The following is a 13,847-nucleotide window of genomic DNA, read 5'->3' on the forward strand; positions in this document are numbered from 1 at the left end:
CTGGGTTTGCCATCTTGGCCCCTGGCCTTTATATAAAGAGCAACTTGCGTTACTTACTGATGGGATGTTAAGTAGATTTCTCAGGTATCTGTACTTTACTTGAGTATTTACTTTTACTTTTGACATTTAATAACAGACAAGATACTGTACACTCTACTCCTTACTTTGTCGAAATAGGCTTGTTGCTTTTTTTCGACAGTAGCGACATGGAGGAACGTGAACTAGATAGCATAAAAGTCGATGGCACTACAGCCTGATTTAATATTTTATGATTTTATATTTTTGTTTTGCTCCTGCAGGACATGTTGTCAGTTCAGTCCTGATCAGAATTTAGCTTGCAGCAAACCTGTGTCTCGTGTTTTTTTATTCTTTTGAGTACGAGCACTTTTCATGTCAACAAAAGTGGGAAACCATTTTGTGTGCAGAGGTTTTTGTTTTTTTTCCTGTCGTGCCAAGTTATCAAAACGGGTATTGTACATAATCGTACTTGAGTACATTTCATAGTTTGTACCTTTTCCACTTTTACTTAAAGTAGCACAGTTTTCAATTTAAAAAAAGATTCTTGTCATACTGTATTTGTTAAAACAGTCATTATGACAGTACTGCATGATAAATATGATCTGTGAAAAAAATCAGCGGTCTCTGGCTTCTAATTTGTTATACAAGAAACCTCGTAAGTCACGCCTTCTGTCTCTGACTGGTTGTTTTTCCTCGGGCACAGTGGTGTCTTGTATATCAAATTACGTATAGAGGAAGACAGATTTTTTTTCACAGATCATATCTATATCATGCACTACTGTCAAGTCATAATGAGTGTTTTAAAAAATATGACCAAAAGTGACTTTTGGGGAAAATTGCAAGATTCACCTTTAAGCTAGGGAGTTGCACTTGAATCACGACTTCTTCTTTGACCAGAGGTTTTTTGGGGGTTTTTGTTAAACACAACTTTCTGAACTTCTCCTCTGGTGTTACTGCTAGTAACCATTAAGACTGAAAAAAGCTCCTCATATGAAACCTGGTATGACATGCACAAATGGGAAACCATCGTAACATACACCCAGATGTTCCCTGCTGGCTTCTTGCTCCGAAACAAAAACAGAGTGTACATATATTTCCCAAGTGACCTCATGTTCCTGCAGATTACATGAGGGCCATGTTTCAGTAACTCAGTGCCTGTGGAACAACTGGCAGCAGCGCAGGGAGATGGATGGATGGGCAGATGGAGGCGGAGGAAGGAAATGCTTGTCAGATGTGCATGGGAAAGCAGACCGCAGGGGACCTGAAGCGCTCAGGATCCAACATGGCTGACTGTGGAACTAATGTGCTTCAGCAGGGCAAAGGAAATTAACTCCATGAAATGTTTTATTATATTCCCAAAAACACAATTATCTTATCAGTGTGATCCTAAACCTTGAGAAGCAGCAGATGACCCAAGTAAAGGAATATAAGAAATACTGTATATGAACAGCTAGCGTTTTGTTACACATGCTGACCAACATTAACACGCCTCCAGAGAACAAACCAACGGGATCTGGCAGGTCTTGGAGGATTGTTTACCAAAGTAAGGCAGCTGTGACACCCATCAGCTGTTAATCCATGTTTGAACAACTTGAGAGCTAATTCAACTCGACTGATGGATGATCAGTGAGCTCAGATGTGCAAGATTTGAACAAAGCTTCACTTTTGTACAACTCCAAGCACAAACACATTTGCCTGAGACTATTTGCATGAGTTGATTCTTACGCCTCACTCTTCAACACTTGGAAACAAAGCAAACGCAGAAGATTTAACATGGCTGTTCAATGCCTGCAAAACATCAAAATAGCCTCCAAGTTTAGAGATTACAAAAAAGGCCCGGAAAGTAATTTAAAAGTGACCTTATGCATATTAGGGCATTATGCGCACTGTGTAACAAGGGTGATTTCCCAGCGGCATAAAAGTCTCTTTCACACTCTCACTGACTGCTCTTCTTCTTTAATTACAAGACGAGTTACTGCTTCGGCAGTAGTGGGCAAGTCAACTGGCTGTGATCTTTGTACCTCTAGGAGGCCCAGTCTCATCCCAATCACAAAGATCCCTTGTTAACGAGCCATGACGCTGTCACCCTCCCTCCCACACATAGGACACATATTCCCACCCACAAATGTCATCATAAATGCCACCCGCTGCCACCCCGCCAGTCACAGATGGCCCAATTGTTCCCCTTTTTGTGACAGACTAGAACTGAACCCTGCTCCACACACAATGATCAAAAATGATCAAACACAATGTTGCGGATAACTCGCTAGATCGGTGATGATGAGGGCCCAAAGTCAAAACCTTCATTTTTGCTGCAAATCATTTCACATTCACATACAGTTAAAACAACTGGATGATGCAAAACGTCCTGCAATTGTTGTTGTGTAGTTCTTTAAGAAATGCACATGAACTGTTTTCTACAAATGTACAACTTGGTTCAAGTCATTGGGTTAAAACTAGTACATTTTCATAAATCCAAACTATTAAATTGGGCTGGTGTGGCGAACATGCAAGCAGCAGTGAGGCTTTTACGCAACAACACGAAGCTGTTTATGAGCCAGCCTGCAAAGCAAATATACACTACTCACAAAAGGTCCGGGATATTAGTGTTTGGGCTGAAATTGAATGACAAACCTAAAATGCACTACAACCTTTACAGGTGAACTCAATTTGACCTTCTCTGAACTTTTGAATGCCAACTGTTCAATACTTTTTTGCACAACTTGTTGTTCTCTAACAAGGAGCTAAATGGCAACGGGTGTTTGGTCCATAAATGGACCAATACATAAGATGGTTCAATTAGAATTGATATTTAAACGACGACGCCTATCAATTGACCAAAAGTATGAGGTTTCCAACAGGAAGTGGCCACTAAACTTAGAGTTTCACAGAGTGTCATTAGCAGGTTGCAACAGAGATGCAGAGAGACTGGAGGAGTCACTGTAAGGGATAGGAGTGGACATCCTTACAAATTAAATACAAGAAGGAAAAAATCTCCTTGTTTGAGAACAGAAAGTTGTGCAAAAAGTACTGAAACACAAAACTAAATTGAATATGTGCATTTTAGGTTCATCCTGAAATTTCACCCAAAATCCAAATATCCAAACCTTTTGTGTTTATTCTCTGGAGCTACGATGTAAATGAAAGCCGGGAGCATCAAAAGCAGACATCGTCACCAGGAATAGCCAACTCGAGAAGCATGGTGACCTGTGTGTGAAAAAGTTCAGCTGTTGCGTCAGCAGAGCAGCTAGAAACATGCAAAGTCACAATTTAGGCCCAAAAAGCAGCAATCTGCACTCAAGGAGAGTGACGAAGCAACACACAGGTTGTGAATTAAGGTTACCTTTCGAGTAACTAACAGACACACACGGAGGACGCCCAGGCTCCTCCGCCCCCACAGGCAGGAGGCCACACTCCACCGGAAGCTGTGCACTGTCCAGCGACACCCAGCAGCTGTCCTGCACTTGGTGGCAAAAGCTGCGGCAGGGCAGGCGCAAGAGTGCGGTGGTGGGCGAGGGGCACCTGGGGACCAGCAAGAGGCACAGGAACCACTCTATGCGTTGGTGACAGCCCGTCGGGGTCAGCCGCACCCACTCCCGTAGAGCCGCCCCCACCTGCTCCACAGACGTGTGGTTGAAAAAATTAGGTAATGTGAAGAACTGTGGGTGTTTTCTGGAGCACATGTGCCAAACAGAGGGCACGGGCAGACAAAATGGATCAGAACCAGCACCTAGAGTCCCGTTGTTTGCAAAGCTTAAGTTACTTGGATGGATGCTCACTGACTCTACACCAGATCCAAGATTTTGCCTGGACCCCGATCCTGATCCAGAAGCATCACCTTCCCAAACTCCAGACCCTTCGTCCCCAGTCCCCACTCTGAGCCCGTCAGTATTACCCGTAATGTTTGGGTCAGCGCTCTCCACCTTCAGGGAACCTTGAGTAGGCCCAGGGCTCGTGGTCACATCCCACGCCTTGACCAAGTTACGGATTCCAGTGGCCACGTTGACGATTTCTTCTCCCGCGCCTGACAAATCCTCATCCTCGTCTTCCACCTTCTTTGTGCCATTGGGTGTTGTGGCAGCACTTGTTGTGGGCTGCGTGGTGGGCTCGGGGGCAACGTTCCAGAACCAGGCCTCCAAGCTTCCAACACACAGAACCAGGAGCAGGATCCTCAACATCGCGCTCGCCGCCTCAGCAGTCAAAGGTCCGAGTGGGCTGTGCTGGTGCTTGCACAGTTTAAGTCAAGATGGTCCAGAACAAAGATGTAAAAAGTGCTCCCGCTTGCAGATCTTCCCTCTGTAAAGGCACACCCCCCTCACGAAAAAGCAGGAAACACAGACAGAGGGGGACGCACATGCGGAGGTTGACTTCGACTGTGGTCACTCAGATTTGCCCCGATGCCCTAAAACTCCTCCTCTTCATCTTTCTCTCATTTTCTTCTTCTTCTTCTTCTTCTTCATGGAGTGATGAGTGGCTGCACTGGCAATTTAACATGTTCGTAATACACGTCTATGGATGTAGGCACATCATTCCTTTATCTTGAGAATGCAGTTTCTCTAGAAATTGTGTGTGAATGCTGAAGAGCTGATGCGGTAATGAAACACTGTGGAATTAATTGTTGCAATGTAGAATGTGAGACTTGAAGTTGGAATGGCCTGAATCAGTCACTGTGAAAAGGTTTAGGAACGGGACAGTTTGCCAAGAATTCCTGAATGAGCACAACAGTTTGAAGTTGGAATTGTTTGAATCGCTCCAGAAATGTGGAAGTACGAGGTAAATACTGTATGTTACATTATCCTTTGAATTTAAGAATTACATTGTGAAAACCTGTGGATTTTATCATGTAAAGAAGAACTTTGGGAATAGGGGACTTCTTGGAATGTGTGAAATTCCCAAGATATTCTGAATGAGCTGAATAGTTTGAATTCGGAATTGGAAAGTGCTGAACTATTTTATTGAATGTCTCATTCACTTGAATGGAATTTGGGGGGTTTGGAAATGTGGAATTCTGGGAAAACTGGGACTTTTTGGAATGGGGAGTGTATGTCCTGAATTTCGTGAATATATACATTTACAGTACTTTGCAAAAGTTTAAATGGTTTGAACCAGTTGAGAAATGTAGAATGTCAAAAAAAGTGTGGAGAATAATCATAAAAATTCAATTTGCGGGTGTCGAATAACATATGTGAATGTGAGGACATGAGATGTGATGACTGGATGAAAGCTGAGAAAGTGAGGCTGCAAGGGGAAGGGGAAGTGAGGGAGGGTGTGTGTGTGTCCGTGTGTGTGCGTGCTTTGGACTGGGCGGGTGGGGGTGCGGGGTGGGAACAGGGGGTGGAAGTCCAATGGGATGTTCTCATAATCCACTCCCTAGCGACCGTGTTACCTCATTGCAGAAAATCCCCAGAATGGTTTCCATTTGCAGGTTCTCACAGAGGACCGATAAGGAAAGGATGCACGGAGGGAACCCCCCTGACCCCACCCACACAGAGCCCCAGTGCCCCCATCAAGCCGCCTCATCTGCCAAATTAGGACATCCAGCTGTTACACATTCCAGCCTTCACATCTCCCACGCCACATCACATTCGGAGACATTGTGCTAATCTGTGCCTTATAAACCACATTTGAGGAATTAGAACACCCCTCACGGCAGCATTTAACCACGTTCGATGAATTACAACATGAGTGTCTGCAGCTCTGTGACCTGCACAGAGTTATGAAGCCACCTGGTCTGCTCATTTCAGTGATCTCACATGTATATACAGTACTGCCACATACAGTGAATTCCGGCAGAGTTTCACATCCTGCAGCTGCACGTTTTCATTCCACAGGGAACATAAATAAGAGTTTAATTTGTTCCATCGCCACGCTCCTAAGTCAAAACACTCATATCTGGAGTCATCTTTCCCTACTGAAATAAATCGAAATTCTATTAATCTGTTCCAGTCCCCAAAAAAACAACAAAAACATTTGAAATGTGTTTTCATAGGAAAATAGCACTCTATAAAATCTACTTTGTAAAAAGAAAAAAAAGAAAAAAAATATATATATAGTAATAACATAATTAAATACAACGTAAAGAATTAAACAGTTGTGCAACATGGTTCATTCACTGTAACTTTCTGATGTGCGCATCTTGGCCAGCAGGGGGCAGTTTATTATAGTCATACAGATATTCATTCTCAGTAAGCTGCAGTAATATTTGTTGTTTTTCGCAGAGGATAAAGTATATATGGCTGTGAGTATTTGTTATACTGTATTGTTTGTGTACATGTGTTGCTCCACTGTATTGCTAAAAGTGTTATAACACCACAACATGGTGTTTTGCATTGTTTGTTAGCATTAAGCTAAGCAGCGTTTCCTAAGGCAAAGCTACTGTATGTGGTTGTTTAAAAGCTGCGGTATGTAACTTTTTTTTTTTTTTTTTAAGTAAATTTCAACCAAGCCAATACTAGAGGAGATGACATAATGCCGATTAACCCCATTAGCTACTTTAACATCTTGCTGTATTTTTCAGTATATGATCTTTTATAGTTCGTGTCGACAGGCATCATTCTCGCTGGCGCACTGAAAATGACGTCCTACCAAAAATGAGGCATTCTACTCATCTATGGGCAGAGCGCTAGTGTTAGTAAAACGCTAACTTAACATATTGCAGGGAAACTCCGTCAGCACCCTCAACCCCCAATTTTTTTTACGATCAGGAAACTGTCAGCACAGCAGCCCCCCGCCCCCTACCTCAGATCGGGAAATTCCGTCCGCAACATCACCCATCCGGTCTGTCAATAAAAACATATCTTCACATAAAATGGCGGAAAATGAAAAAAGGTTGGGGACTCTGTTGTTTTAATCAGCAGCATTCCAGCTTATAGGGGTGACAGAAGTTATGCAATTCTGCTTTACAAATGCAATAAAAAAGTAATTCTCTATGTTTTGTTTAGCTTGACAGTAAATTTGAACTGGAAGCGACATTAAACGGCTTGGAGCGTCTTTTTGGAAGAACTGTTCACTGTCTGTCATATTGCTGCTTGTTGAGAAATGAATTTAGTTCACTGCCACCATACGGCGCTCATATGTAAAATTTTTGCTTGCAAGTCAAAGCAAAGAAATCGGATTAACGACGCCTCGTATCTCGAAACACTCATAAATTGGGTCACTCTTATCTCAAGACACCATTGTACTTTATTAAACCTTTTCTATACCTTTACACAATGCTCTCTGGAAACTTTTCTAAAAATCTTCCTATACCTGAAAACCTCTTTACAAATAGGAGACAGCTTTCTGAAAAACTTAATGGGCAACTGACTGAGGAGGACCACCTGCAACTTTTATGTTCATACTCGAGAATAACATACTGCTGGTACACACGATTTCCTGAAACTGTTCAAACATGCACACCCTTACATTTAACAGAGAAAAGCCCACTCGGGGTAGATTTATCCGACTCTAGGTGGTCCTACTCCCCTAATGCAGTGATTCCCAACCAGTGTGCCGTGGCACATTAGTGTGCCATGAGCGAGCTTCAGGTGTACCGTGGAAAATTATCTCATTTTACTTAATTGCTCAAAAAATTATTCATTTACAATAAATAATGCATCTTTGTTCCTTTATTTATGCCAGTGAGGCATAGTGACATACAGAACAAATCAATGTTCTTCTATTAGATGGCAGGAAGTACATACAGTAATTACTGTGTATCTACTTTGTTTGTTGGTGTGCCGTGAGATTTTGCAATGATAAATATGTGTAAGGTTGGAAATCACTGCCCTAATGCATCCATGCAGCAGCTATAATATGGAAAAGTCTGTCGCTGCACTTCCTAATATGGACATTCCTTAAACGACTGCTCAATCACAAGTAAAGTCCAGGCTGATAAATTAATATATTCTGACATGTTTTGCATTACATCCAGTTATGTTCTTAGTGTGTGTGTGTGTGTGTGTTAATGTGTGTGTTGTGTGTGTTACAAACACAATCATTAGTCCTCAGACAAGCATCCCCCAAGTCTGGAGAAGGCTGTTGCCATGGTGATTAGTTGAGGTTAGGGAGATTTTTAGATTTAGAGACTCTCCTGCTGGTAATTTAGCACAGATATCTGTTCCTCTCGCATTACACACACATTCAGTCTTCATCTCCCTTCTCAATTCGCTGTGGAACAAACATTATGATGATAGAGGAACACATTAGAATGCATATGTTACTCATTTGGCGTCCATGCAGCGCAGTCTCGCAATTATGCAGATGAACAGGCCATGGCTCTGACAGCAGTATCATTCATTGGCAACAGGGGGCAGCACTACAACGTCTAAATACCTAACTCGTCCTTTCTGTTTGCAGCTACAGTACCAGCTGCTAGTCAATGCATATGGAAAGCCGTTTGAGCATTTACTAGTACACTTGTAACGTTTTTTTCACAACTATATATAATGTTACTTTTGTGCTACTCATAAGCCACTAAACCATACTAGTAGGCTGGCTAGTCGATCGGTATGTGTCACGGACTAGCAGCCGACTGGGCCCTTCTTGTAGCAACACTATTAACATGTAGTCATCCAACTAGTATGCCAAAGTTGTGATACTATTGTGCAGGAATGTCATTCTGTCGTGGAAAGAAATAGTCGTGAAAATAAACATTACGAGTAAGACCACAGTCGTTCTACTGGTGCATCTTAGTCATTCTACTACTGTGCTGAATAAATGCTCAAACGGCTTTCCAGCTCCATGTACTAGTATCGTACTAGTCTCGGCCACCCCAAGGATAAAAGTGTAGCTCCGCCACTGCTAGTATGCTCTATGTAGTCCTCACTAGTCATACAACTTTGGCACACCATTAAACTACATGCTGCTAGTTGACAACTAGTACTACTAGTAAAGTTATAAAATTCTACTAGTTAACAGCTCACACTTCACTAATAGTACAAGTCATGCGCAGATGCCATCTAGTGCACAGTTTACCTCACTACTAACATGTCTTATTAGTATTTATCCAAAGTTGTCCTACTAGAGAGCACAAAGACTGTACTAGTATAACTACTAGTGGGTATTTTTGGTGCTACTAGAAAGGCCCAGAAGGCTACTACTGTATGACATGCCCGAGAAACACATTAGCTTACTTGCAAGGTTTACATGTGTACTAGAAGGCCAAACAGTGGCACTAGTAGTGAAAAATGTTTGGTAGAAAGACACAGTTGCTCTAGTGGTGTGCGCTAATCTTTCTACTACTGCAATGAATTGTCTTACTAGTGAGGAGAAAAAGCATTCTAGTACATTGGCCCTTAAACTAGACATTAAGGATGTCAAAAAAATGTTCAAACGGCTTCATGGAAAGCCATCGGAGCATTTATTCGACATCCTCGACGAGCAAGCTACGAGTGCATGACACATGCCTAAAAGATGGACTTAATATTGTTACTAGTGCAGCACAATACTTTACTAGTAAGGTTTAATTGCATACTGTAGGCCAAAAATGGCGCAAATAGTGGAAAAACCATTAGTACGAAGATCGTCATTCTACTAGTGCGCTAAACTGTCTAACTAATGAGGACGAAGATTATACGAGTACATGGACCGTAAGACTGATATGAAGGATGTGGAATAAATGTTCAAACAGCTTTCCATAAATATATAATACTGTTGCATGAAAATATTGTGCTCCTAACAGGATACTGTGAGACACACGCCAGACATGTCACAAGTGTACAATGGAACGAAGCTCCAATACAAGAGCTGCCTTTACAAAGATAATAATGATTGACACCCTCAGAGTGCCCCTGACGCCCTCCATGTATCTATCTTGGAAAATGCATATTTAATAGAATTCTGCTGGTGAGCGCATATTTTGGAGTCTGTCATTTAAAGGGCAGTAATACTCATTCAACCGCAAAACACACGCTCAGTCATCGCTGTCTGGGACTTGCACTTTTTGTCACATGCTTGGAATTCCTCACAACAAAGACGTGAAGTTGAGGCCGCTGGGTACATCACATCAGAAGAAATCAACAGCGCACGTTTCATGTAAGACCATTCATGTTATGGAGCGCTCATAATAAGCAATAGTGAGTGAGTCGACGCCTGAGGAATCAAATGAGACTAAATCCTTCTTATTAACACAAGAGGACCTTTGCAACTAGATGAATGTGTGCCACAGAAATCCCAATTTAGAAAGCATATTAATATATTGTTTGGACACCATGCACCCCAACAGACATCCTGTAAGATTTGACAATATACTGTATAGCAAGTACGTAGGGGAGACCGGGGACAATTTTAACATTTTTGACATTTCTGTCTCTACCTTTTACGTCTTTCAATCCAGGTTGTTCAAACTGCTACATGATTTATTTTGAAGAACATTATTATTTTGTACAAAAGATCAGATCCAAAAAAATCTAACTTGTTTTAGGCAGGCAAGCTTATTTTCCATTTCATCTTCTGCTCTACTTCCAGTGTCATTTTAAGAGGTGTATCACCAAGTATTGCTGTTTGTTTCCTCTTCTTTTTTGTTAAAGAGAATATCTGCTATCTGGCTTTTGGGAAGGGTCGAACAAAAATTGGGTCAAAGTTCAGCCAAGTCAGTGTCGAGATTGTGGCTTTTTGTGTAGCTGGAAAAGTGGCTTAGTCGGTACTTGTAGCAGAAAACTGCCCGGAACCAGCCAGAGTGGAGGACCTTGGTTTCTGGACTACTGGCCAGGAGGCATAACGTATACACAGTGCAGTAAGTAAGAGCTTAAGGAGGCGAGCAATTAAAAGCAACCATTATCATTCCCAGCACTGCAGCTGGAAAACACAAAAAAAAAAAAAAAAATGGCCAGCCGTACAGAACACCTTGTGAGCAGCCATTTGAGACGGCAGATGTGATAGGACAAAATGGAAGATGGCGAACAAAACACCCTTTCAAGCCCGAGTGTGAGCTCATCACCCTGCTTCCTTCCGCTCTTTGACTGTCATGGTCAAATGGCAGAAAACCCCGCAGCTGCCTTTTCCCTAGTAGACGTCTGTGACAACACACTTCAGTCGCAAGTGTCTTTGTTTCCTTTTGCTTAGCTCTAAAAAAAAGTGTGAACATTCGATGCACCCAGTAGTCCCAATTTTGCATGGAGATAATTGGTCTCTTAGCTCAGTTTCTTGTCTTTTCTGCTATAATACAGTCCTGTTACTCCTCTACATCTATTTTAAAATGTGCCAGCATGTCATGCAACCCTAGTGGGAAATTGATGGATGCCAGTGCGCCACAAAGCAAACTTTCAATAAAGTTGTTCTTGGTGCAACAGGAAGAGTGAGTGCAGTTTCCTACTTTCTCGGCCTTGTGAGCCCCAACTTTCCTGAGCCTTTCAAGCTCCCACATGTCGTTGTTGACTGTGTGTGTGTGTGCGTGTGTGTGTGTGCGTGTGTGTGTGTTTTTGTCTTTCTTGTGGGTGGAACAAGCAAGCCCCCAAGAGGGGAAAATCTAAGCAAACCACAAATCCCGACCTGCAATTCCCTTTCGCACCTTCCAGCTGTATCGGATCTTTAGTGAAATCCTAAGTGGTGATGCACAAAATATCTGGAACAAGAACACACTTGTGCGTGTGTGTGCACATGCGCACACACAGGTACCAAGGCATTGCAGATCTTGCCGGATTAGATGAGGCTCCTGTTTGGATTGCTTTTGAGAAAATCAAAAAAAGTGCAAAGAAAACGATAAAGAGGATGTTTGGAGCTATTCCTAAATCCAACACACACATATATACACACGACACTAGATAGATGGATTAGAGAGAGAGAAAGAGAGAGAGAGAGAGAGAGATAGATAGATAGATCCCAAAAGTTAGGAGCACTTACCCGATTCAATTATGCTAAAAATAAAGAAAACTACATTGTAAAATTGACAAATACATAACTATGTAATGACATTTTTTTGTTCTGTAAAATGCACTACCTTCTAGTGTAAGCCTACTTTTGGCCCACCGGCAACCTGTACATCCATAAATGTTTATAGAAATATCTACACGCACATATGGACAAACACGTATGAGGTATCAAATCAAATTGAAATTGACTTGAATATCATAGAAAAGTATTTCCAAGTCTTTATTTTAGTACTTTAGTTTAAGTCAAAAAGGTAACTCATACACAGATTCATATACAGTACAGATACAGTCGACACACGGACACCTACCTATTGGTAGATGGTATTCTACATGTTGCTTTCCTGAAGGGAAATATAGTGCATGCAGCTGGAATTTACCTGTGTACTGGCTGTGTATCCTCTGCAGTCCCAAAAGCAGGATGATGCTCAAGCTGGTCTGTAGGGTCAACCACCTGCTGCGTCCGTACATCCTTGAAGTCACTTCAGTTGTAGGGTTTTTCTTCCCCCAGAGAGAACAAAGAGGATTTCCCATCAGTAACCTGGGGGAGGACGCTTGAACATCCCTGGCTGACAGTTGAGCAGTTTCTGGGGAGAAATAAATCACAGACAGTGCAGCTTCTCTTAACCTGGCAACTACAGATGCAGGTTGAGTTCCTAAAGACACAGCTGTGTCAAGCCGGAGTCGTCTGACTACTTCCTTTGAAGAGTTTTTCAAAGTAAATGTCCAATGTCCATTTTCCACAGAGGTATACACTACTCACAGGATCTTGGGCTTTGAGGATGAACTTAAAATTACTACGCCTTTATTAGCGCAGCATGCCTCAGATGGGAGAGTGGCCGTTTCCCAACCCGATGGTTGTGGGTTCGACTTTGATCCTGAGCCCTTGTGACAATGTCGAAGTGACCTTGAGCAAGATACTGAATCTCGAGTTTTGCTCCTGATGCTGCATCTTCCATCAGTCGTTGAATGACGAGATAGTGTTAAAGTGCTTTGAGTAACTTAGAGGTAGAAAAGAGCCATACATTTATATTTATAGGTGAACTCAATTTAACCATTCTCAAGTTTTGAATGGGGCGGCACGGTGGACGACTGGTTAGAGCGTCAGCCTCACAGTTCTGAGGACCCGGGTTCAATCCCCGGCCCCGCCTGTGTGGAGTTTGCATGTTCTCCCCGTGCCTGCGTGGGTTTTCTCCGGGCACTCCGGTTTCCTCCCGCATCCCAAAAACATGCATTAATTGGAGACTCTAAATTGCCCGTAAGTGTGAATGTGAGTGCGAATGGTTGTTTGTTTGTATGTGCCCTGCGATTGGCTGGCAACCAGTTCAGGGTGTACCCCGCCTCCTGCCCGATGACAGCTGGGATAGGCTCCAGCACGCCCGCGACCCTAGTGAGGAGAAGCGGCTCAGAAAATGGATGGATGGAAGTTTTGAATGGAACGCGCAACTGTTAAATGTTTCAGTAGTTTTTGCAAAACTTGCTGTTCTCTAACAATGAGCTGAAGAGCAAAATCCACAACAGGTGTTTTAGAAATGGACCAATACATTTCCCGGTTCAATTAAAATTGGTATTTCAACAGTCCTCTTCATCACGCGCCTCACCTTTTGATTTCATGAGACCAAATTGACACCGAACAATTTATCCGCAGGAGGAGGCTTCACAGAGAGGCATAGAATTTCCAAGGATATCCAGTTGGAAATAGATACATACATACTGTACATACATACATAAATATTCAAAAAGCATTTTGCAGTTCAGCTACTTGAAAGCGAACAAGTCAAGCTAAATTTACTGAATATGTAACAAATGGACGATAGCGTTTTGCATTCACTTGGATTAAAAAATTTTTTAAAAAAATTAAAATTCTGAGTATTTTTTTTGAGGGCTTTGTTTCTCTTTTTCTGACTAATTATTTTTCTGTTTTTCTGTCCAACCCCCCCGCCCCACGTTTTATGACAATTTTTTTCCCTGAGTAATCCCCCC

General features: G+C 42.3%; 1 protein-coding gene across 6 annotated transcripts in view; it reads right to left on the minus strand.

The window, feature by feature from the left end:
• Positions 1-12,522, minus strand: part of LOC133479263 (collagen alpha-1(XVIII) chain-like) — a 30,561-nt gene extending 18,039 nt beyond the window's left edge. For 4 of the 6 annotated variants that reach the window (XM_061776006.1, XM_061775988.1, XM_061775997.1 and 1 more), the window contains exon 1: positions 3,362-4,342. In XM_061776006.1, the coding sequence (XP_061631990.1) occupies positions 3,362-4,196 (835 nt within the window). In that variant the 5' untranslated portion in view covers positions 4,197-4,342. Of the gene's footprint in view, positions 1-3,361; positions 4,343-12,244 lie in introns of those variants that run through there. The other 2 variants (XM_061776024.1, XM_061776015.1) reach the window with 2 other exon arrangements.
• Positions 12,523-13,847: the final 1,325 nt, after the last annotated feature.

The sequence above is a fragment of the Phyllopteryx taeniolatus genome, chromosome 1, assembly GCF_024500385.1.
Source record: "Phyllopteryx taeniolatus isolate TA_2022b chromosome 1, UOR_Ptae_1.2, whole genome shotgun sequence".
NCBI lineage: Eukaryota > Metazoa > Chordata > Actinopteri > Syngnathiformes > Syngnathidae > Phyllopteryx > Phyllopteryx taeniolatus.